The sequence below is a fragment of the Meles meles genome, chromosome 1 (genome assembly GCF_922984935.1).
Source record: "Meles meles chromosome 1, mMelMel3.1 paternal haplotype, whole genome shotgun sequence".
NCBI classification, from domain to species: domain Eukaryota; kingdom Metazoa; phylum Chordata; class Mammalia; order Carnivora; family Mustelidae; genus Meles; species Meles meles.
The window spans coordinates 214,862,133-214,886,862 of record NC_060066.1 but is presented as its reverse complement, the minus strand read 5'-3'; the positions used below and the strand labels follow the sequence as shown (position 1 = coordinate 214,886,862).

The 24,730-nt window shown below is 62.1% G+C and overlaps 2 protein-coding genes and 1 long non-coding RNA gene across 9 annotated transcripts in view; 1 reads left to right on the top strand and 2 right to left on the bottom strand.

Annotated features, from left to right (window-relative positions):
• Positions 1-297: 297 nt before the first annotated feature.
• LRRC47 (leucine rich repeat containing 47) lies at positions 298-11,881 on the bottom strand. The gene is made up of 7 exons (XM_046000800.1): positions 11,237-11,881; positions 5,814-6,272; positions 5,027-5,143; positions 4,249-4,364; positions 3,663-3,765; positions 3,323-3,412; positions 298-3,195 (listed from the first exon to the last, which is right to left on the bottom strand). The coding sequence occupies exons 1-7, from the start codon at positions 11,855-11,857 to the stop codon at positions 2,947-2,949; spliced, it is 1,755 nt and encodes a 584-aa protein (XP_045856756.1). The 5' UTR covers positions 11,858-11,881; the 3' UTR covers positions 298-2,946.
• A 2,098-nt stretch (positions 11,882-13,979) lies between these two features.
• Positions 13,980-16,576, top strand: LOC123939006. Its single transcript, XR_006817802.1, has 3 exons — positions 13,980-14,159; positions 14,758-16,326; positions 16,416-16,576. It is a non-coding gene; the product is annotated as an uncharacterized LOC123939006 (long non-coding RNA).
• Positions 16,577-16,655: 79 nt separating this feature from the next.
• The window catches only part of CEP104 (centrosomal protein 104), a 34,817-nt gene continuing 26,742 nt past the window's right edge, over positions 16,656-24,730 (bottom strand). For 5 of the 7 annotated variants that reach the window (XM_046000746.1, XM_046000781.1, XM_046000769.1 and 2 more), the window contains 5 exons: positions 24,594-24,702; positions 22,358-22,496; positions 22,125-22,192; positions 19,984-20,074; positions 16,656-19,069 (listed from right to left, as the gene is read on the bottom strand). In XM_046000746.1, the coding sequence (XP_045856702.1) occupies positions 18,954-19,069; positions 19,984-20,074; positions 22,125-22,192; positions 22,358-22,496; positions 24,594-24,702 (523 nt within the window). In that variant the 3' untranslated portion in view covers positions 16,656-18,953. The remainder of the gene's footprint in view (positions 19,070-19,983; positions 20,075-22,124; positions 22,193-22,357; positions 22,497-24,593; positions 24,703-24,730) is intronic. The other 2 variants (XM_046000757.1, XM_046000786.1) reach the window with 1 other exon arrangement.

The following is a 24,730-nucleotide window of genomic DNA, read 5'->3' as shown; positions in this document are numbered from 1 at the left end:
AGGTCCCATAAACCTTTGCCAGAAACACCTTAGCAGAGTGCTCCCAGACAGCTGAGGGCAGGAGATGCCAGACACTGTCCTCTTGGGCCCTGAGACTGGAGGTCACACGGCAGATCTGGGTGTCAGGGGCCAAGCTGGCAGGGGCGGACAGAGACCCCTTAAGACTGGCCTGCCTGTTCGGGATGGCTGCACCACACCGGTGGTCCCCGGCTCTGCCCACAGGAGGGAGGGGGTGCCTGGTGGGCCTGGCCTGGGTTGGGGTCTCCAAGCAATGATGGGGGCCGGCTGTGGGGTAGGGAAGCTGGTTAAGGGGCAGAGGGGCTGGTGCAGCCAGCCCTCGTCTCTGGGCCTCCGCACCTGCCTCCAAGACCCGTTTCCCAGCCCTGTTGGGCCACCCTTGAGGACAGAGGGGTGCCAGCTGGTTGGCACGTACCCAGCCTCACCCTGGAGCCACCGCTGGGGGGGCACGGGGGGGGGGGCACGGCTGGGCTGCACAGCCTCCATAGGCTCTAGGATGTTGGCAGTTTCCCCGGAGGTGCAGGGGCTGGGTCTCCCCAAGACTGGGTGCAGCCTCGGCCGAGAGCTGGGCCAGGGCGCTGGACAGAAGAGGAGGGCCTCTGGCGGCTGCCTGCCCAGCACTTCTGAGGTCACTCTACCCCCACTCCCCGCTCACTTCCAAAACGCCCAGCAGGCCTCAGGGTCCCCCTGCCTGAGCAGCCCCAGGCAGAGTGCAGTGTGTGGGACAGGTCAGACTAGAGGGGCTGGGCGCAGGGCCCGAGCACAGCGAGGAGGGGGGAGGCAGGTGGGGGCAGCGAGCACATGGGGTCCACATGCGAGGGACACTATGGGGAACCAGTCCCGGGATGTTCCGTCCGCCCCTCCAGCTCAGCCCAGCACTGCCCAGTGATCCCCGCGGGTCCTCCCTGGCTTGGTGGGGGGGGGGGGCACTGCACGGGCTACAGCTGATGACAAAAGCCATCAAGTCCAGCAAGGTGTCAGGACAGAGCAGGGTGCAGCGGCAGCTCCCTGGCCCACGCGCATGTCCCCCGCCGTGCAGCTGGGCTGCGGTGCCGGGAGGCTGCAGGCAGAGGCCCTCGGGCCACAAACTACCTTGTGAGTTGTCTCTGGCCGGGGAGGGGGGCAGCCCCCTGCTGAGTGGTCAGGTTTCTTTCCTCCCACATCCGACTCATGAACGAGACCCGCTGGGGACAGGTGTCCCTGTGAGGGTCCAGCAGCCTCCCTGGGCAGAGCCTGCATGATCGTTAAGTGCCTCTTGTTTTTTGCTGGCAAGATCTGGGCTGGGAAGGGGGGGTTCAGGCCTCTGTTTACCCCCAGACACCACCCTGAAACACGGCCAGGAAGGGATTGCTGGGGAGGGGCGCAGATGTTTTCATTAAAGGACTTTTATTAGCGGGCTGGGCCGGCAAAGAGGAAGGATGTCTGGCCTCTGGTGGTAAGCTCAGCGCATCCGCATACCTCACACAGGGCTGGGCTGCACCGGAAAGGCACCGGGACGGCAGTTCTGCGCATGTCAGCAAGGTCACAGCTGACAGCATGTGGCCCGCCTGCCGCAGTCCCACGCCAGCCAGTCCGCCCAGAGCAGTCACTGCCCCGAGAGCCCAGGGCTCATGAGATGACAAGCCAGAGCCACCAGCGCCGATGTCGGTAGGTCTAGGGGTTAACAAAACAAGGAAAAGCCACCGTCTGGCACACCTTCAGCCTGGGGACTGAAGGGAGGGCCTGGAGATGTCCGGAGAGCCCTGCTGCGTCCTCTAAAGTGGCCTGGCTGAGCTCTGGGAGAACTTCGTGTCTCCGTGAGCCCCCCTTCTTCCCTGTGTCCGATTTTGATGGCTAAATGCACGGGTTCAGTGAGCCTCCCGCAAACACTCCCCACGTCAGCAGAACACACGAACTGTCTCTCGCAGGTCACGGAATGTGAGACCGACGGGGTCACGAAATACCAAAACCCAGTGAGTCGGTGTCTGGTAACCCAGCGCCGCTGCCGAGCAGGGAGGTCAGTGAAAGCCCCTACCCCGTGGCTGGCCGGGCCTGGGCTTCCAGGAAGGGGCGTGCGTGTGCACTTGCACACAAACAGGCACACTCACGCCGTGGGCGTGGGGCCCAAGACATTCAAAACGGGAAATAACCTAAAACACGAAACGCTGAAGAACCATTCACCGGCCATGCTTTGTGGTTGCTGGCTTCCAACTTCGCCTTCTGCGGACACCCCCGTCTGTCCTCGAGCTGGTGGATGGCAAATGGCCTGCCGCGGATGCTGAGTCCACGAACGAGCCGCGCGTCCTGATGTCGGCTCCTCTGTCTGGGCCTCACGGGGGGGAGGGGGGTGGGTGGGTGGGCGGGGGGGGGGGGGCTGTGGAGCTAATCCTGACGCTTCCAACCACAAGAACAAGAAAAAAATGCTGCTGCCAATTCTAAGGTCACCTAGAAGATATTTTTTTTCATAAAAAGAGGACAATTTGGGGCCAACTAGCTAGGGACGGGGCGTCTCTCCACATCTCTAGGCTGCGCCCCCGCACGCTGAGGTTTCCAAAGCTGCCAGATCTCAGAAAAATCACGGCGCGGCCCACTGAAACGCACGCTTGTTTAGGTTCCTGGTTTAGAGCTGAATATCCAGACCAATCCGTGTCGTTTTCCCCCTGAATAAAGGTAGTGGCTGAGTTCACATGATTTCAGAACGTTCTCAACAGTTAATTCTGATATTTGAGAATTTTGTAAAAAAGCCTTAGTAAAACAGTTTGGCGGTGGAAAGGCAAAACAATTCAAGTCCATGGCAACGTGGTGTCGCTGTGGCAGGACGGACTGGCTGGACGGCCGCACGGGAGACGTGGGTCTTACAAGCCACCGGGGAGAGAAACGAGTGACTTCACGTCGGCACGACGGGCAGAGCTGAGGACCCACGCGGCTGGCTGGCGGGTGCGCCAGGGCTCAGCGGATCACGGTCACATGCGGCGTGGAGAGGCCCAGGTCCGTCTTGGAGGGGTACACCACCTTCAGGTGCCCGTCCTCGTCCTGCACCCGGACCTGCTCCACCACCAGCGGGGTGCTCCCAGCCCTTTCGGCACCTGAGCTCGCACTGGGACCCAGGGGCTGCCCGGAGACCACATCAGCGTCAGGATCAGAAAGGGATCCGTCCTCTTTATTTTCTAGCGTGTACTTGTTGATTTCTGCCATTTTCTGCAAAGGAAAAATACCATTTCAGAGGCGACCGGAGGGGGGGGTTGCGAGGGGCGGTGGGAATACGGAGGGTGCGCCAATCATCCCTCGGGGCCAGAGTGCCAACTGGGCAGGAGGACGGACTCACCAGCACGAGGGCGTCCATGACCTCCTTACACGTCCGCAGACTCGTAGCGCTTGTTACTTCCAAAAACAGATCAGAAGTTGTTTTCGTGATCTTAAATCCGAAGAGTTTCAGAGAAAAATAAAGTTACCAGAGACATCAGCAAGTGCTCGGAGGAAAAACCTATGAAAAGTGGTGCCAGGCAAACCAGGCCCGTTGCCTTCCCAAGCAGAGGAGAGGCGGGGACGCACACGCGGTGACTCTCGGTGCGGCACCACGTGGGACAGGGACACAGGCTCAGGGCCCGACAGGACGTCACCGTGCCGCAGCCCCCGACACAGGGATCGCACAAGCGCGGCCCTACCTTCGTCTTCTCGCTGTTGGTTATCGGTGGGAAAGAAATCACGTCGCCATCCGCATCCACAAGGCAGGGGTAACTGTCCTTCCCGTCCAGCAAGTGCAGGTATCTGCGGGGCAGGAAACACAGAGGTGTTAACTATGGGAGCACCGGACCGATGCCAGCTTGAGACGGACCCGTGGAAGGTCATGGCGTCTGAGAGCCGGGGAGGGAGACGTGCTGAAGTCCGTGCTCACGCGGGTCTAGGGCAGGGGGCCACCTGTACCCCGCCCCAGCCGCGGGGTCTGTGCGCAAGACGCTGTCGGCCGGGTGGCTTTCCTGGCATCAGGGTGACCCCAATCGCCCTCCCCTGTCCCCGTGCATGTGGTTTGGGCAGGAGGACCCCCGTCCCTCCAGGAGAGGGCCCGCGTGCTTGAGAAAGCCTCTTCCCCCCAGAGCAGCATCGGAGCCCCAGCTCTGTCTGCCTCGGCTCTACTGACCCACGCGGAATCCCCACCAGCACAGGGAACGAAGTCTGTGAGGTTTCACGTAACACCCATAAGGGTAAGTCGCACGTCGGGCAGCCTAGGGGCGGGCGGAGGGAGGCGCTGACCTGTGCAGGCCCGACAGGTTCTGCCTCTTCCTCTGCTTCCTGTGCTCCTCCGCCTGCAGCAGCAACTGCCGCACCAGCTCCTGGGCCTTGACTTCTCTGCGCCCCAAGGGCACGATCTGTGGGGTGGACCTGGCGGTGAGCTCAGATGGAAACAGGCTCGCCTTACAGCCACCGCCACTGCACGCCGCCCGCCCTCGGCTCACGGGCCCATCAGCTCGGCGTCCCCTTGGCCCCCACCCCCCCCATTCTCCTGTGACGGTGGGGTTAGCGCTCGGGCCCACGGAGGCCCCTCAGGGACCTGACGTCACACACTCCGGTCCTTTCCAAGCTGGGCTGAACCTTCAACATGCCACACGCGACGGCATCTCCCAGGCCTGTGGCCCCTGGAAGGCCAAGGGGGAGGGGCAGGGGCCAGCGCCGGTCAACCAGGTGTGCGGCTGGGCACCAGGGCTACCGCGGCCCCCGGGAACCCCGGGGAGTAATAGACCCGTGGAGGGACTTCGACAACCCAAGCTCATGCACGTCCACGCCGAATGAGGGGTTTTGCAATCCGTCCACAAACCACAGTGTTTGGTGGAAGCTGAGGAAATATAGGAAACCACTTTTTCATCAGTCCCTCCTCCAATGAGCGGACTTTCAAGGAAACTGTAAACATGGCCCGTGTGTGACTCGGGAGTGCTCGCCAGGGGCACAACCGACCTGCCTCAGAGCACAAGCGAGGCCGCGCCCCTGGAAACTGCAAAGAAACAGTGCAAACAGAGGGGGCATGGGACGTCACCTTGAGGTCCTGCGGCGCGCGGGCGGTATAGAGCAGGGGCCCACGCACGGCCCGGAGGTCGTGGGTCGCGATGGTGGCCGTCGTCCTCTTCTCACAGACGTCCTCGTGGAGCTTCGTCTGCAACGCCAGACCCGCGGGGCTCAGCACCCAAGAGCCTGTGCCGCCCCGCCCCCCACGGCCTCCCCGGCCCAAACGCAGGCTGTGGATCCGGCACTGGGCAACTGTCTCATCTGTTCAGGGGCAGAATTCCTTCCTTCTGTAAGGGAGGATCTGAGGCTTCAGAGAACCCTCCCTGAACTAAAATGTGAGCCTGACCAAGCGACAACAGGCTTAAAAAGTTTCTCCTGAAAACACCGACGTTTGAGTTCTAAACTCCTGGCTGGGAGTGCGGGCGACTCGGACTTGGGGATAGCTGCGTCACCCCCACGGGCCACGCTGCCGGGTCTGCAAACATCAAAGATGGGGCTCCTACTTTAAAAGCTGGGAAAACACATCAGGATGTTCGTCTAGCGTGGGAACAGCCGGGAAGACCTGACCGTTCTCACACCACCTTGTAGGGGACTGTGTAACCCATTACAGAAACGAGAAAATCCCTAAAGCCATCAGAAGCTCAGGAAACACCGATCTCCCAGGGCAGCAAAGCTGACCTCAGAAACAAGGCAGGGCTGGAGAGGCGCCTGCGGACGAGCAGACGGCGCCCACCCCTGCCACAGCAGCCCGGTCCGCCCCGCTCTGTGCACTCGCACTGCGACACCGCGCCCGCCCCTCCTGGGCCGCGTGCACCCACCTGGGAGGTGAGGAACCTTCTGAGCGCGTTCCCAGGCTTCAGGTCCATGCCTCTCACGACGGCCCCCACGATGAACGGCCGGACGTCCCTGACGCTGGGGCTGACCTGCACAGTCAGCGGGGCGGGGTTCTCAGACACGTGCAGGACCCGGAGCAGCAGCCGGCTGGCGTTGTCCACCTCCTCCTCCTCCCCCTCGCCGCTCTCCCTCCTCCGCCTCTCGCGCCGCCTCCTGCGCGCCTCTTCCTTCTCGGGGCCTTCGGCCTTGCCCTTGCCCCGCCCGCCGCTGCGGCCTCCGCTGCGCAGGTACTCCAGGATGGACTTGGTCTGGCAGCCGTGGACCATCTTCTCCAGCCGCCGGTCCGTCAGCTTGTTTCCCCGGAAATTGACCTCCTTGAGCTTGGGGCAGTCGGCCAGCTCCGCCGGGACCTCGCTGAGCTGGTTGTTGGAGAGGTCCAGCGTCTGGGAGGGACACGGAGGGTGTGTGGTCACACAACGCCCCCCCCAGCACTGCCCCACCCCACGTGGTGTGCCCCCAGCTCCGCGCCCAGACTGACACCTGCTACCGCGACCACGCGGCCGGCAGGGACGGCTGCCAACAGCCCCCCACAAAACACTTCCTGCTCCCTGCGAGGTTCCTTGTGGTGACAACCATCCCGACGGACGAAGGGGACAGAGAAAGGAGCTCGGGACAAGGGAAACACGTGGTTACGGACAGATAAGCACCCGAGATGAGAATCAGGTTCCCCATAAAATGGTGCTCACGTTCTTTCGGCGAGTTGGAAAGAAAGGACACGGCGTGAGTAACAAGCAGGACGCTCCGCATGGACATACAAGGCCCCCAGCAACACGCCACAGAGCCCGACTCCAACTGCGGGCCGCACGGCTCCGACCCGCCTGCGCTCCCCGCCCCCACCCTGACCCGGAGCAGGTGCAGCGCCACTGCGGTCCGTGCTGGGGAGAGCCTCATGACACCGTCTGGCCCAGAAGGGCCGAGACGACGGAAACCATCCAAACAGCCACCTGCAGGGCCGACCCGCCAGAGCCGGGCAGGGCAGGAGGGACACTGACGGAGCAGTCTTCCGGGGCAGGCCGGGCGCCGGGCCTCTGCTGCCCCTGCCGCAGCTGCAGTGAGGAGGGCAGGGCCCCCAGGAAGAGCCCAGCTGCCGCCCCGTCTCTTCCCAGCAGGCCCGTGCCAGCAGCACTCACGGCCCAGGCAGCGCGGGGGCACTGCACACAGACGGCCGTTCTCGCTCTCCTCCTGGGCCAGTGGGGAGCCCTGGACTGGCCCTGCTCGGCGCAGCGGAGACCAGACGGGGGCAGCTGCGGGAGAAAGCCCGTTAGCTGGTCAGCTGCAAGGAGCACGGGGGAAGTGAGGTGACGAGCGGCGGCAGCCTGGGGAGAGCTCGGGAGCAGAGGGGGCCCGTGTGCCCAGTGCCCCCCCCCCCCCCACAGCACACGCACTGCTCGCGCTGGGCGAGGTCGGCTCCAGTCCTGGGCCTGACCGGGACTGACAGGCCCAGCCAAACTGGAGACAGACTTGGTCACGAACTGAGAAGGGAACGGGGCTCTGGCGATCCAGAAGAGGCCGTCTGCTCGGCTGGCAGAGGGGACAAGCCCGACCCCCACTGCAGATGAGGCTATCCTGTGGCTGCTGAGACGGGGGGACAGTCTGCACAGGGTGTCACACTGGGCCAGTGCCTGATGTCGTTGAGGAGCCTCTCCCAGAGCGCAGGAGAGAGCGAGCAGCTCGAACAGGCTTCCGCCTTGCACTCAGGACCGGGGATGAAGAGAGGAAGCCAGACCTGGCCGTTAGTCACCCTGGGTGGGGTGACCAAGAGGCCCCAAGGGGCTGTGGGCAACGCGATTTCCCACACCTATGGCCATTCTGTGTCTCGCCAGGCCTTTCTCCTCACCCAAGCGGGACAGGGAAGCGTGGGGGAGATGGACGACATGAGAGCCCTTCCAGGTCCCCACCACCCGGGCTCGTGAGCCACAGCGGGGGCTGGTGTCCTGAGGTCAGGTCTGGCGAGGCCTGTCCCAGCTCCACCGGCACACACCAGCTCTGGGGTCCGCCACGCTGTCTCGTGGGCTTTGGGCAGCCCGAGGGCTCCATCGGGGTCACCGTCGCTGCCGCACGGACAGGCCGGCCAGGTGGATGCCACGCGCCGGCAGCAGAGGAGAAGCAGCGAGGAGGGGGGTTGGGGGGGCTCACTGGCCACTGTCCCCCCACAGCGGCCAACAGTGCGAGGGTCCCAGGTTGGGGGGCTTCTCAGGGGCGACAAACACATCGTGGACATCTCAGAGCAGTAAGCTAGGGCAGCGGTCAGAGCCCAGAGGGGCCCTCAAACCCCGAGCTGGGCCCCGTGGGAATGTGGCCAGGGAGGGGAGGCGGCAGATCGGGGTTCTGGAAGCTGGGAGCCCTGCGGCGACGCGGGCACTGGCAGGTAAGAGCAGCAGGCTCGGTGCGGTTTCACGCCTGGAAAAGAACACTAAGGGAGCAAGGGAGCGTCAGAAGGAGCCCTGGGGGGTCGGGGAAGTCGGTGCGGGGTTCGCCTCCTGCAGGAGGGCAGGTCTCTGGCCCGGAAGCCCGGCTCACACTGTGGGCGCCAACCACCCACCGCTGTGACACACGGAGTGGAATTAACTGCACAAGACGGGCGTCCCGAAACCTGCCTGCTGCCCGGAGCCGACTCACAAAGACCCCATCTACCCCCTTCCTGCAGGTCACGCAGATGTCTGAGTTGGCCATGGCCACTGAGTGCCTCTGGGAACATCGCCGCTGCAGGCCGTGCGCTGGGGAGGGGCTCCTAAATCCTAGCTGTGTGACCCAGAGACTAACACGCCACCTCGAGGGGAGCTAGCAACTGTCTTTGTTCCAGCTTCGTTCCAGCGGGCATGCCCGGCGGGGGGACCCAGACCCCACCCAGGCACCTAGCCGCCCATCACCACTGTGGCCACGGGGAAAGACACGGGGACGGAGGAAGGACTCCTGAACTGCAGGGTCTGGGCGCTGGACAGACATCTCACAATCCAAGTGTAACTTCTTTGTGAAGCCTGACCACAGGGGACTCCCACCTGTGAGTGACCTGGGTGGCCCCAATGGGCGTGGGCACCAGTGGGTGTGGGGAACCCTGGGGACATCTGTCAGCCCTGGCTGGGCAGAGCACAGCCCGTCACCTGTGATGCAGGGAGGAGTGACGTGAGGGTCGCCATCCTTGGCCATCACTGCCCTGGCAGCTGAACCCCATGGGTGACAGAAGCCCAGTGCAAGGACAGATGCCCCTGGAGAGAAACCCCTCCCCCCGTCCTGGGGCCTCTCGTGGGGTGCCCCGCTGAATGGCCGGACACCAGGACGTTGACGGAACCCGGCTCCGTCAGGTGGCTGGCCAGCCGGCGAGGCCCGGCACGGTGAGTACTGCGTCTTCTCTTGGGCTCCCTTGTCACTGTGGGCGGAGTGGGGGGGAGGGTCAGGCCTTCCCCGAAGCCGGGTCTGGGTCCACCACCTGGGGCAGCTCCCCCGGGGAGGGGGACCAAGGCACTTGTCTCCTCACTGGGGAAGTGAGGGGAGGGACAAGCAGAGGCATGTGTGGGGCTGCTGCAGCGGCTCCGAGGGAACCATGCGAGGTCTCCCCAGGGACGTGGACGGGGCTCGGTTCATTTCACCTGCCGGGGGCAGCGGGGACGCCAGGCTGCTGGCTCCAAGCCTGTGCCTTAAGGAGTCCTCTTGCTCTCAGGAGCCCTGAGCTGCCACATGAGACGTGGACTAGCCTGTTGGGCTGGGAGGGGCGCCAGGACATCCTGGACAGAGCGCAGTCTTTGGAGCGTTGCAGCGGAGCCCAGGCCCGACTCACCGCCCGCTGACCAGCGGCACTTGTGAGCGAGCCAGCCCGGGCGGAGACCCACAGCACGGGGACAACTGTTGCGGTTCTGGCCCAGTCCGGTAGTCCTCCCCGTTCACGGCACCGCGGCTGTCCCTGCAAGTCCCTCACAGGCAAGGACACAGCACATGAGCCAGCGGCACGGCCACCAGATGCTGGGGGAGCCCACACTCCTGCCTCTGAGCTCAGTTCTCTGCACCCCAGCCTTCCCACAGCACGAGCAGGGACACGCTGTCTGTCCGCACAACCCCAGCGTGCGGCAACGCGGCTTCCCACGGTTCTCCTGGCACTGCTCCCGGGGCTGTCAGTGCGGAAAGGCCCCGGAGGACATCGAAACCCAAACGGGATCTCAACCAGCTCTGGCACCGCACCCTCCGCGACACGGACAGGCCTCTTCAGGTGGAAGGGATCGACGGAAGCCTGGCAATATGAGTGGGGGTTCGGCAGGGAAGACATCCCCGAATGATGGTGTCGGGACACGGGAAGGCCACGGACATCCCTGGTGGGCACACGCCGTAGAGGACATTCAAAACAAACCTAACCGCCGGGAAGACATTCCAGATCTGGAGAGACACAGAGCATGTCATCCTGTGCTCAGGAGAACCGTACTCAGCTGCGTGTCTGGTTCACGGACCTCCTGGGCAGCCGAGATGGGACAGATGGGAGGACGCAGCAAGCACACGAGGTCGTACGTGATCGGTCACACGTCAGCCCCAAAGCGAAGCCTCCAGCCCCAGACAGCCACAGCGTCCCCGGCGTCACCCCCACAGCCTCGTCGGCAGACGTCAGCAAGCACGAGACACTGCTGTCTTCACTGCACACACGTACACACACCCGCACACGTGCGCACAAGCACTCAGATCTGTGCAGACAGACGGACCCGTGAGGTCCGCGGACCGTGCCCTGAGAGTGACCTCTGCGGACACAAGCCAGCACTTTATTGCTTGACAGCGTCTGCGTTAAAAGGATGAAACGAGGAGGAAGAACAACCACAAATCTGCCTTTTTAAGGATGAAAGGGGGAGACAGGCGAGGCGGCGCTTGCAGAGGCCTCTGAGCTGGATGTGGGTCCGTCTCGCCCAGTCCCGCTCACAGGCTTAACCGGCAGCGTCTGCCCCGCACTATGCTGGGGCCTGGGGAGGGGGGCGTAGGCAGCCCCTGGACCGTGGGGTCTAGAGGAAAACCCGAGCACCTGTGGACGGCCGGCAGCCCCTCCGGCCTCTGAACAGACTAACAACCTCTTCCCCGGGAGGGAAATCACAGCGAGCCCAGCGGCGCGGACACCTGCGGCCTCCCCGGAGCCGGGCCTGGGGCGACCCCCGCCACGGTCACCAATGTCTGGAGCCAGAGACACTTCCAGCTGGGGCTCCGCTGCTGGCCTGCTCCCGACCCGGGCGCCGCGCCTGCCCACTCCCGCCCAGCGGCGGGTGGCAGGGTGCCCGGAGGCGGCAGGCCCGGGTCGGAGGCGGGAGGCCCCGGCTCCGACCGCTCCCTCCCCGCCGGGGGTGCGTCCAGGGCCCCGGCCCGCCCCCAGCGCCCCGCTGACCTTGAGCGAGGCCAGGTGCGCGATGTCCGGGCTGAGCTCGCGCAGGCGGTTGTCGGCGGCCGCCAGTTCGCTGAGCAGCGGCAACGCGCCGGGGCGGAAGAGCTCGGCGGGGAAGGCGTCCAGCCGGTTGCCCGTGAGGTTGAGGGTCTGCAGGCGCGGGGCGCAGCGCGCCAGGTCGGCGGGCAGCTCGCGCAGCCGGTTGCCGCTGAGGTTGAGGCTCTGCAGCTGCGGGAGCCCCGGCGGCTCGGCGGGGCCCAGGCCCTGGCCCGGCGGCAGCGCCTCCAGGGCGTTGCCCGACAGGTCGAGCACGCGCAGCGCGGGCAGCGGGCCGAGCTCGGGACTCAGGCCGGGCCCCAGCGCGTTGCGCCGCAGCACGAGGCTGTGCAGCTGCGGGAGGCCCTGCGCCAGGCCCGGGCCCGGCTCGCGCAGGCTCCCGCAGCCGCTCACCTCCAGGTAGTGCAGCAGCGGCAGCGTGAAGAGCCGCGGCGGCAGCCGCCCGCCCGCCGCGCGCACCCGCTGCTCCAGCCCCGGCCCCGTCAGCAGCAGCTCGCGCCGCCGCTCGCGCTCCGCCAGCTCCAGCTCGGGCCAGGCCTCGGGCGCCGGGGCCGCCGCCGCCGCCATCGCGCCGCCGCTTCCGCCGCCGCTCCCGAGGCACTTCCGGGGCACGGATCGTCACTTCCGGCCAGGCCCGGAAGGGGCGGCCCCGCGGAGGGGCGGGGGGGTGAGAGCCGCGGGCACTTCCGGGAGAAGGCGGCGGGGAGGTTCCCGGTGGAGCGGAAGGGTCTACGCGGGCGTTTGGGGCTGCTCGGGGTGAGAGGGGCGGGCCGGGACCCGCAGCCCGACGGGGTCACCCCTCCCCGACCCAGGTCCGACCCCGAGCAGGGACGGTCCCCCTGACCCGGCTGCGACCCCGAGCGGGGATGGTCCCCCGACCCGGGTGCGACCCCGAGCGGGGACGGTCCCCCCGACCCGGGTGCGACCCCGAGCGGTCAGGGGCGCCTGGGAGGCGGAGCCCGATGGCTCGGGGCACCATGATCTCAGGACACGGTGTGGCGTCACTTGCAGTTCTCGCTCCCGCAGCCTCCCGCTCCCTTAAAACAAGGACAGTGAACAAAAGGGAAAGTGCCGCCCCTAGGTCGTCGCGCGCCCGAATAAAGTTCTCAGACAAGGATCTGGGCGCGGCGGTCGCTTCCGATTTTTATCGGACGCGCAAGGACGGGCCGCAGAGCAGCACGGAGGGATGACACCTGTCCTGCAGCCATCAGGACGCTTGCGCGTCGCCCTACGTGGAGGCGCGCGGGTGACCGTCACAGGGTCAGGGAGGAGCGGGACCGGGAACACGCTGACGCTGTCGCGGCTCCACACTCGTCCCTTGGGGCTTACGGTTCACTTCTGAGAACTCCGCACACATATGCTGAAAAGGAAACACTGTTTCCTTTGAGAATGGGTATCGCTAACCACATTTCCCACTTGCATATTTACTGTATTTAAAACATATTTTTGTCAGTTTTATCAACTTATTTTATCTATCGAATGATTAATTGCACTCGGTCTTTACCTTGAGGGGTTTACGGTTCATTCCATGTTTTGTGATTTGTTACTCTAAATGCATTGGCTATTAGGTTGCCTTGGTATTTGTATCATACGAATTGTGAACCATTTTTAGTGCAAATACTGTTTTTATGTGAAACAAATAGTGACGGTGCTGGTCTTGTTCTTTTTTTCCTGGTATTGCCATCACCCGTCTTTGTTAAACTTCCTCCGCACATCGTCCAGGTGCTGAGGCACGGCGCCTGGTGGGCTCAGTGCTTCTCCCTCTCCCACTCCCCCTGCTTGTGTTCCCTGCTCTCGCCGTGTCTCTCTCTGTCAAATAAATAAAATCTTTAAGAAATTCTATAATACCAAAGTTAGTGTGTTGCATCTAAAACTTATTTTTCTATCACGAGGGAGTAAACTTGTTGATACATTGTCACATTTTCATTTCCCACTTACTGGAATGCTGAATGTCCCATTTATAAATACTGTAAAGCACTTTAAAGTACCTACAACATGAGGCATTCGGTAACATGCTTAATGGTAGCGTTCATTTTTCTCTAATTTCAGAAGAAAGTCTAGAAGTTTTCTACGGTCACTTAAGAACTAGAAATCCACTTAAAATAGGAATTTTCTTCTTTAAAGAGCAAGTTTGGGGGACGAGGGAACCTTACGCACTGGAGATGAAGCCCAGGTTAAAGAGGTGTGATGGGAAGATACTCAATTAGATAATTTGGACTGGAGTGTAGGGTAAGCTTTGTTTTTAGTTTGAAGGTGTTTTGGAGGTTTTTCTAAGTGTCATTCCAAAACCGGAATATTGAATGATAATTGGAAGTAATGAATAGGATGAAAAAAGCTCTTTAAAGATTATTGCGGTGAGGGGCGCCTGGGTGGCTCAGTGGGTTAAAGCCTCTGCCTTCGGCTCAGGTCATGATCCCAGGGTCTTGGGATTGAGTCCCCCATCAGACTCTCTGCTCAGTGGGGAACCTGCTTCCTCTTCTCTCTCTGCCTGCCTCTCTGCCTACTTGTGATCTCTGTCAAATAAATAAATAAAATCTTAAAAAAAAAAAGATTACTGTGGTGATTTTATAATTGCATGTAGTGATTGGTGAATTAATCGTATTTGGGTGATAACCATCCAATTTTTGGCTTTAGATAGCTGGCAAATCTCTCAACTCTGGTGCATTTGATAAAACAACGGAATCTTGACCATTTGAACTTAGTTCTCCGAAGAGACTTTTTTCTTATGAAAAGGGAATTCATCAGGCAGCTTGGAATTATGGCAAAAAGCAGAGGACAGCCTGGTAGGCAAATAATGCTGAGTGAAGTGCATACCATAACAGCCACGGGCAGGAAATGACTACAGTTGAAAAGATTGTCATTTTCTAAGGTAGGTAAAATGGTCTTTTAATGGTACTACCAAGGGCACTGATAAGGCCTGTAAATAAGAAACTAATAAAAGGTTTTGTCCACAACTCAAAAAAAATATTATTAGGAGCCCAAAATATTAAAAAAGAAAAGTGATGTAGATGTTAGACGGATGGTGTTCTTACAGATGTGTTGGGCGGAATGACGGCCCCCAGAGATGTCCACACCCTAATCCCCAGAACCTGTGAATGTGGTAGGTTTTAGGGCACAGGGAACTTGAAGTCTCAGAGGGTCCTTGCGATGGGGAGATCGTCTTGTGGACCCAGTGAACTCACAGGATCCTTACGTGGGGCGCAGGGCTGTCCTTGAACAGGGAGGGAGAGGCCCTGAGCTCGGGAAAGTGGGGGCCACTGGAAGCTGGATTCCCCCGGGACCCCCGCACCCGGCTGAGCCCTGGTCTTAGTCCTGGGTGCCGTGAGTCCCGGCACTCCCAAAGCCAGGCCAGAGGCCGCTCGGCCTTTCCTAATGGTGTGTAGGAGACGCTGTGTCTTTTGGGCACCAGCTCTTTCTGGGTTGCATGTTGTGAATAAATGTTCTCCTGGTTTTCTGTTTCTGTAAAGGCATCTCGAGACGTCGTGATTGTAACAGAGTCAAATGATGGATCGTCTGGCTGTTGTGTTTGCGTCTGGTTTCACAAATCTCCACCTCGTTCAGGAACAGAAAATACAAGACAGCTCCAGGTCGGTTGCTGACGGCAGCGTGAAAAAGAAACTTCTAAACCTCCCAGTAGGAAGAACACAGGTCGTGATTTTCCCTGTTCCTGGCCCTGCTCCTGGCCTGGTCCTGCCCAGAATGAGGCTTGGACCCCTTCAGGCTCGCCCTCCGGCCTCCCCCAACGGCCAGGGAACCCCCACCCCGGTCTAGGATTCCGGAATTTGGGAAACAGGCCTACTCCAAGGGGAGAGAAAGGTCTCTATCCAGAACCCTGGCACTGGTTCCCGTGACGTCCCCCACCTTCAGGCAGGACACCACCCCTCCCTCTCTGGACTGGTCCAAAGACACTGAGAGGAGTCAGGGACGCCTCTCCTGGGGAGTCCGCATCCTGCAGGACCAGAGCCAGAAAAGAGCTTGCTTGTTGCTCGGGGATGAGCTCCTTCTGTGCACAAGGAAATTCACTCCATGGGCATCTGACCTCAGCCCTCCCCACTCTCCCTGTCCCTCCCCTGCAATCCCAGCACTTGTGGGCTCAGGTGGGTGGGCCTGGGGCCTGGGAAGCTGGGTGGAGTTCTGAGGCCTTCTGACTGGTGGTGGTCCATGCCTCAGTCTCTCCACTTCCTACCCCGCTGTAGGCACAGGCTAATGAGGGATGAAGGGCTCGGGGGCACCCCTCAGCTTAGGGGTGGGCTCCCTCCCCAAACTTGCAGACCCACTGGCCAGGCTGGGCCTCATCAGCACCTTCTTCTTGGCTCGACTCCTTAAGGGGAAACCGAGGCAGGGACTATGAGCTGTTGTCCACAGGCCTCCCGGGTCTATCAGGATCCAGAGTTCTCATCTGGGCCCGCTGCCTTCAGGGGGCCGGCGTCCCCGCCTGCCACTGACGATAACCTCACTGGTCCTTGCAAGGATTCCGGAAGACCCCAAGGGGGACCCCCTGCCCCTGCAGGAGCAGTTTGAGGGTCACTCCAACTGCATCCCAGATGCAGGGGGCTCAGCTCACAGCCCAGCGGCTGGGGAGGGGACGTGGAACCCCCCCAGAGCGGCGAGGCTGCTGGGTACCACACGACCAGCTTTCTGCAGAACCGACCTGGTTTTTAAGAGCAAAGAGGCGACGGCCCAAAAGCACACCCAGGTCCAGCTGCCCACGGAGGGAGGGGCTCCTCTTCGCCAGCACCCCTGCACGGGTGAGTGGAGCGCTTCTCGGGACCGAGCGCTCTTCCGTGCCCACCCTGCGGCTCACACGCCTGGCCCTCCCCCCACGCAGGGCCCCGGTCCCCAAGCCTGGCGGAGACACAGTGCCGTCAGCTTTACGCTAACAGTGTTCATGGAAGGGAAAACCTGCACATTCTAACTTCAAAACGGAGGCAACTTTATGATTCCCCAAACTGATAAAAGCTTAAAGTCACTCCACAAATGAACAGAGAAAATACTGCCTTTTTACTCATTTGAAAGCAAGATCTCCATGTTGGCCGGTAAGTCCCTCTGGACAAGGGGCACGGGCGTGCGGACGCGCCGCGGGCACAGCGAGACGGTCAGAGGGACGTTCCGATTCCACCCGCAGGCACAGCTGGGCGACCACTTCCTCCAAGTCACAGGGAGCTGACTGTCCTTCACCTTGTTCAGCAGGAAGCTCGCGTCCACACACCCCCTGCAGCGTGGGGCCAGCTCTGTCCCTGTCCCCGCAGCGGACTCCCTGCCCCCCTCCCCACGCCTCCCGCAGCCGCGCCTCTGGCCTGTGCGCCAGAGTGGAAGACACTCTGTTTGCCTTTTAAAGGTGATCTTGAAATAAAAGTGACAAACAGTGAGTGACCTTTTTATTATGTTCATGTGCTCAGGGTGAGGGGACCCCTAGGCCCTAAAGTAACAACAAAAATATATTAGATGTTATAATTCTGGTACCCGAAATAAAGACAAATAGAAAACTATGTTAAAACATTAAAAGTTGCAAATTTTCATTAAAAGTATTTACATGTGTATTCTGATGCCAAATTTATAGACACATTTCTTTTAAATTAGCTTGATAAAATATTCTGAAATATGAAAATAATAGAAATAAATAGTTAAATATCCACAACATATTCAGGAGTGAAAAGTCAATTATTAATTCCTGTTCCAAATTTACAGATTTATTTATAAATGGCCAAGGGATCTTACAGTTCTTTCCAGATTCTTTGTTTTTATTTGTGGTTTCTTAGTAGCCCGGAACTCTGTAAAGCTCTCAGCAGCCACGAGTCCCTGCCGGGGTCATTTCAATATCGCTGCACGATTCTTCCGTAACCGGCAGCGCTAACTGGTCTTAAATGCACCCGATTTTGTTTGCCAATCACTAAAATTAAGTATCTTTACAAACGCTTTTTAAAGTTACAATATGTAGAAAACAAGACATCTATATTTGGAAGTGTTGGTCGGAGAGGAAGGAACGGTTCCTTCACTAGCTCGCGTGACCGCGGCTCTGGTTACGGAAGCGGCTGGTCCACGCGTGCAGGACGGGCCGCAGGTCGAGCCGCTGTCCCCGGGGCCAGGAAGGCCCGGGTGTCATCGGCCGGCATCCGTGCTCTGCTGTGCCCACTGAAGGTCTGCGTCCTTCCTCCCTGTGTGCTTTCGTGGTTTGGTTGGGTCACTGGTTGTGGTAATTCTCTCGGTGTCATTCTTGCTGCGTACGAGACGGTATTAGTCTGCCCAGGACGGAGAGCGAGTGGTGCAAATTCACGGTCATGGATGTACTCAGGGCACACGCTGCTCCGACAGCTGTTAGGGGTTTTCTAAGACACACTCTGTGGTTTCTCACCGCCAGAAACTCAGTATTTACACTAATCGCCCAGCCCACACTTCATCCGTCACGCCGGGTCTCAGTTGGGAAAGCCCGCCGGGTGCTCAGGAGGAGGGGGGAGCGCGTCCCGGCTGCACGGTGGGACAGGAAGGGCCAGCCACCTCGGGTCCCGGGAGGCTGGGCCGCGGGGAGACGCGGGGCCCTCCCTGTAGACACACACCGGCCAGTCGCCCCAGCCGCCTGCACGGGAAGCACGTGGAACTGCTCCCCGCCCGATGGCCGGTCAGGAGCTGGACTTCGAGGTCTGGTGTCTTCGTTTGAAGTGACGTTTGGTGCGTGAAGTATCACGGGACGAGCCGAGCAAATGAACGCAGAGCCCCAATTCCAACGCAGACGAGTGAGAGGCAGCGGGACACGCCCGAGGCAGACACGCCGGGTCCGCACGGCCGACCGTTGACGCGTGTGAAGGAGCAGATGCCCCACGCCAGAGTCAAGAGCAGAGGCACGTCCGCCTCTGGGGTTCAAGAGCGGGCGCTCCGGCCGACGCTGTGGGCAGGCGAGCACAGGACAGGAGACAGTCACCTCGTAGTTCTGCTGAGGGCCGCACGCGGGTAAGGGATGTGAGCAACCCGGACTCGGAGCCTCATGGCGCCCACCTCAGCTCGCCCAGGGGACTGCCGTGGCGGGGGGGGGGGCTGCTGTGGGGGGAGATTGCTGCGGGGCCGGGGGGACTGCCACGGGCGGTTGGTGACAGCTGTGGACTGTGCATTGCCCCTATTGGCCAGGCAAGGGGCACAGGGGGACCCGTGCCCAGTGACCTATGACAGTGGGGAGCACGGGCTCTGCAGACATGGGTGAGGAGGTGTGCCCGGCTGGGGTAAGGCGCCCGGTGAGACTCATGGTTACCGCTGCTGGGGTCCAGGGCCTGGTGGGAATTTGGCCACGTGTGAGAGAGACCAACAGGCCCGAGGTTTCCTGTGAAGTCTTTATGGGAATCAGCGCAAGCACTTGGGAAGAGGGCCTGGCTCGCGTGGGCATCGCACCGGCACCCTCCGAACGGACGGGTGCTCTCCTGCGCGCGCTGGGCTGGGAGGGCAGAAGCCTGGCCGCTTGAAGCCGCGGCGGGTCCGGACCTGACCCTGGGACGCAGGTTCTCTGTCGGCCCCACGACCAGTGCAACAGGCCAGGACCAGCACGGCCGAGAGCTGAGGGTCAGTGGGGGTGGGGGACGGTCACCATATCCAAGGGCGGATTTTAGCAGAAATGGTTTATCGTCAGGAAACTTGCTCCGCTCCTCGCGGGGACAAAGGAGACAGGACGTGTGTCCTGTCACCGCTTCGTGTACGTCCTCCCGGAGCTTTTATTCAGTCCCTTCGGGGTAGGGATCTTGCTTCCGACCTTTGATCCGGAGGTCCCTGACTTGGCCACGGATGGGCCTTTACCTGCTGGACACACACACACACACACAACACAGGCACGGCGTTAGGAGGGAGACAAGATGTGAACAGAGTGCGAGGCCACGGGGACGCCACAGTGGCCCCTCGGTCCGCAGGTGGCCGTGCCGGCTGAGGAGGACGGGGTGGCGAGCCGGCAGAAGGGGACGGAAAAGGGCTCAGAGGCGGAGCCTGACGTCAGGGCCGGAGGGCGGAGAGCGGAGCCGACCACCAGTTGGGGCTTCAGAAACTCAGCTCCGGAAATGAAAAAGAGCGGCCATGTGACAAGAGCTTCATTTCCAGGCTGACACCCTCAGGCCGGCCCCTCCAAGTGCCGTGTCCCTCGTGTACGGAAGAGGCCGCTGCCAGGGGGCGTCTGGCACCCGTGCACAGTCCTCGGCACGGCGCCCGGCACGGACAGAGCCCAGGGCCCACGTCTCATCACACTCGTGTTGGTGACCCTCTTGCTTTCACACTAAGGTTCCCTAACGTCAACCTGTCCCTCAGCAGCGTTTCGGTCAGGACTGGTTTTCTAACGAGATATATCTCTTCCCGTGAGCCACTCTAAATCTGACATGAAGTCGAGAAAATTGTGACTCCTGCAACAGGCAGGGGCATTATCTGTGCATCCATGATCTCACTTCGCCTTTCTAAATACTCTGGTTCAGGGACGGGCGAAGATGCTGAGAACCAGGCTCTACACCCCGAGAACACTCAGGGGCTGAGTCTGCTGCCTCAAGGATGCCCTTGGAGAGCCTCTGGGAAGGGCAGGATCCATGGTAAGAGTTTGGTGCGGAAAAGGGAGTTCTGGTCACACAATTAGCCTCCTTGGTAAGAGCCGGGGCCAGAACACAAGGACTGAGTGCCATCGGGGGAGGGGGACCCTGCCACGCGGGTGCTGATGTGCAGGAGGGCGCGGGCCTTACCCGGCGGCAGGGCGGGCGCCCTGTGCAGCACGTGGGTCTTACGCAGGTTCATCGTGCAGCCTGCCGGGCCCATGAGGTGAGCTTTCCATGCCTGAAACAAAGCAGGAGGCACACGGGTGTCAACCAGGCAACCGAGGGGCAAGCGAGAGGAGCTCTGGCCAGAGCCGAAACCAGGGGCAGCCACGGCCCCGGACCGACCCGGCAGCTGGAGCTGTCACGGGAGCGCGTGCTGACGCACAGGTTTGGAGGCACACGGGGCACGGGGCTGTGGGGGCCTCCAGGAGCGGACAGCAGCCCCTGGTTGATGGCCAGCAAGAAAGCAGGGACTTCGGTCCTAGCATGACAAAGAGAGGAATTCTGCCAGCCACTGGGTGAGCTTGGACCATCCCTCCCCAGCCCGGCCCCAGACGGGAACGCAGCCTGGTGAGACCCTGAGCCACGGAGACGTCCTGCTGTGCCCACAACTCCTGACGCCAGAAACCGTGAGACAGGAAAAGGGTGTGGCCACACGCCAGCCGGCATGGAGGACGCCACGCTGAGAAAGCGGAGGGGAAGGAGAGGCCCGCTGACTGCCTCGCAGCTGGGAGCCGAGCCAGGCTGCCGCTCCCCGCCGGACGCCGGGGACAGGAGGGCGTGCAGGGAGAGGGGCCAGGGGCTGCGACGCTCAGAGCCGGAGCAACACCCAGCAGCCGGAGGCGGGGGCGGGTGTCCCAGGGCAGCGTCAGCGGCACGGGAGCCAGCGGAGCACAGACGCAAGGGCCCCGAAATTCTAAAATAAACGGCGAGAGAGAACGTGCGCCTGTGCGACCACTCACGCAAGGCCAAGCCGTCACAAAGAAGCGAGCCCTGTAAGGCGGGAGGGGCGGTGGGCAGGGGCAGCGACAGCAGCCGCTCTCGGTTCCCTGAGCATGTCCCCCTTTACAGACTCTGGGACGAGCCAAGTACTTCATGTCGTCACAGGACGGAGTTTCAAGGACCCCGCTGGCTACGAGAACCGCAGGAGAAACCGAGTTTTAAAGCTCGAGGGTGCATCCGACCCGGCCAACCTCCGATTCGCAGCACACGGAGGGGACGAGAGCCCGTCGGACGACAGCAGGGGGATGCCATCGGCAGACCCAGCCACGCGAAACCCCGCGGGCCGACAGCGTCTCCAACCGTGAGGAAAGAGCTGGACGAGGAAGTGGTGCCCGCGTGCGGCCTCAGCCACGGCCGGGACCCCCGCGCGTCTACCATGGCGCTGAGGCTGGTGGGGTGAGCCCCGCGGGAGCCCGTCCACACCCGCTGCTGGCCGCGTGCAGAGAAGGGACGCGCCGCTGGCTGTGACCCCGGGCGCACGAGAAGGCGGCCCACGGTGGGTGCAGACGGAACGCGCGCCCGTCATTCAAGTGGGGGATGGGACGCAAAGGCTGCCCGTGGGCTCCTGCGCTCCGCTGTGTACTTCCTTACGTATCGGACATTTTCTGAGACAGAGGACGAGCCTGGGACACCTGGTACAGGGCTGCCTGCTGGGTGCGTGAGTTTTCTGCCGAGTGCGGCTGGGTCTGAGCTGTCTCGTGGGTGCCCCGTCCCTGAGGGCTGGCACAAGGAGAGCCGGGCAGCAGGACGCCGTGGTGGACGCGGGTGGCAGTGGTTAAGGGTGTCGGAGCGGAAGTGGCCAAGCAGAGGCAGGCCTCCGAAGCCGCACTACCTGGTGGCGGGTGGGGGTGGGGGAGTGGACGGGCCTGCCCCTGGCGCACCAGGCTGGAGTCACAGCATGGCGGGTAAGGGGGCGCGGGAGGACAGCCTGCATTCACTGTGACCTGCAGTTTCCAGGCTGCACCGGGCTCGGGTTCAGTCATGACGAGGCACCGGTGTGCTGCGGTCTGGCCTGGACGCCATCTGGGGCCCCAGCACCCAGAGGAGTGCGGAGACCGGACAGAGGCCAAAGTCCCTCGCACTCACCCTTCCCAGAGCCCAGGGCTCCCCGCCCCCTGTGGGTCCACAGTGCTGAGGGAGGAAATCACCTGAGCACACAGGTAAGCACAGTAACCGTTCCAGCGGTGCGGGAACAGACCGGGGAGCTCCCTGAACGCGCCCTGTGCCCTGATCACGGCCCGGTCCCTAACGAGCTCGCCACTGCCACCCCTGCGCCCGGCCCTCACCTCCTCTCCCGGGGAGAAGTTCTCATGGCACAGCGGGCACCGGTTGGCCAGCTTCTCTGGCTTGGCAGCTGCAATGGCGTCAATGAGACAAGACTTAGTTCCTCCCGCGAGAGCCGCACAGGCAGCAGGAGACACCTGACCAGACATCCCGTCCCCGGCAGGGCCCCTGGGCAGGGCACCGCGGATGCGGAGGGTGCCACGGACGCCGAGGGCACCGCCCGGGCTGCACTCACGGTTACACTCCTTCGTTTTTATGTGTCTGGGCAGCTCTTCCTTCAGCACGGCCTCGCTGCAGCGGTAACACTTCCCAAACCCGTCTTTCCTGTCGCACTCTGTCAGCAAGTGCTCCGTCAGGCTGGAGATCTCCACCACCTGCGTGCCGAAGCGCAGAAGGAAGCACGTGTCCGGGAACACAGGAGTGGGGCTGCTCCGCCGGCCTGTGCCCTCCCAGCCCGCACTCGCCACCCCACCAGCCCGCACGGCTGCCGCCGACGTTCAGGCGCTCCGCTCCACACCGGCGTCCCTCGTCGGTTCCGGCGCTGGCACTAGAGGCCACGGCCACGGGTGGGCTGGAGGAGCGGCCGTTAGCTCCAGAGGGCACGCGTGCTGAGCCGCAGGACAGCTTAGCCGTGTGGCCTCTGGGTTCAAAGTCCCCACGCCCCGACGCGTGTGAGGACGTGCGCAGGACCCCAGGAGGAGCGGCAGGAGGCAGAGGCGGATTTCCTTCTCCTCAGCTCTCCTCCTCTATCGAAGGAAGGGCCACTGCATCAGGAGGGATCCAAATTTGGGGATAGGAGGATATTTCTTTCCCTTTTTAAGATTTTATCTATTTATCTGTCAGAGAGAGAGACAGAGACCGTGGCCGCACAAGCAGTGAGGCGCCAGGCAGGGGGACGCAGGCTTCCCGTGGAGCAGGGAGCCCGATGTGGGACTCGATCCTGGGACCCTGGGAGCGTGATCCGAGCTGAAGGCAGAAGCTTGACCCACTGAGCCACCCAGGAGCCTCCAAGGTAGACAAGGTTAAACTCAAAGGACACAACAGGACGATGAGCAGGCTGGACCCCGAGCGGGAGCGGCCGGCTGTGGGCTCTGAACCCGGCAAGGACTGGTGTGGACAGCAACAATGAGCGCAGATCAGGGGAGCAAGACCGGCCAGCCCACTGAAAACACGAACCAGAGGGTGCCTGGGTGGCTCGGCGCGTGAAGCATCTGTCTCAGCCTGGGACATGATCCCGGGGTCCCCGGACAGAGCCCAGCATCGGGCCCCCTGCTCAGCGGGGAGCCTGCTTCTCCCTCCGCCCCTCCCCTCGCTCTCACTCATAAACATAAATAAATAAAATGTCTAAAAAAACCCTCACCACCGGGAGACTAGAAGCTATTTTCTAGAACAGGGCAGCTGAACAGTCAGCAGACGGACAGCCAGGTGCCGCACCTCACTGGAGGCAGGAAGCACGGAGGTGGCCCTGGCCGGGGCTTGGACACGCGGCCCTTCTGAGCACCGCCTGCGCCAGCCCTGCAGCCCCGCGGGTGCGCCTGGCCACGCCACCCCCCGGGTGCACCCAAACGGAGCCTTCCCAGGCGCCCCAGCAGAGCGGCACCCAAGCGCCCGGACGAACACTATTCGTGGAAGCCTCAAACGGGACACAGCCGATTTCCAAAGACAGCAGGCGGAGGGATGGACCTCGCCCGTCGAGCGGTGCCCGCAACAAAGCAGGGAGACCGGCACGACGCGACCACGGTTCGCACGAGTCTGTCTGCACCCACTCAAGAAGTGAGCGACACCGACTTGTGGTGTCAGGAATCGGGACGGTGGTGACTCTGCGGGGAGAGGTGGTGGCTTCGAGGGCCAGGGAGCTGGGGGCACGGGGTGCCCTTCTGCGGGGCTCAGGGGCTTGAACGTGTCTGACTTGCGTGCGGGCCCCTAGTAAGGCGGGCGGTTTACAGAAGGAGGGTCCGTGCCAACTCTGCGGCGAGTACGGCGTCGGCGCCGTGTCCCCAACAGCGTCTGCTCACTGTGTGTGTCCGTCACGTTCTGGTCACCCTCACGGTCTCTCAAGCTTGCTCGTTTTTGTCATGTTAGTCACAGTGACCTGCGGCTCGCAAGGGGCTCGGGCGGTGGCCAGAATCTCTTAGCAGTGAGGTGTCTGTCCAGTACATAAGCTGTTTCACATGCCCTGCCGTCGTGCACCGCGCAGACCCCACACAGTGGGCGCGCCACCGGCGTGCGCCCCGGGGAGCCCCAACATCACTTTACCGCGGACTTTACCGCTTTACTGCGGGTTCTGTCTCCCTGGGGGGTCTGGAGCAGAACCCACACCGTCCCCGAGCTGTGTCTGCACGTCACGTCCGTGTCCGACCTTCAGGGAGACTCGGAGAGACCAGCCCCACCGCGCACACCTCGGGGAGCTCCCCGCCAGCTCTTCCCGGGCCTGTCCCCGAGCCGCCGAGCGCGAGCCGTGCGGCACTGACCTGTTTGCAGTGGGCGCAGCGCGTCAGCATGAGACAGTGCTTCCAGTAATGCAGGTCCAGCCCCTCCTCCGTGAAGGCCTCGCTCCTCTCCCCGCAGAAGATGCACAGACTGGAACAGAGCAGAAGCCGCAGGCGCA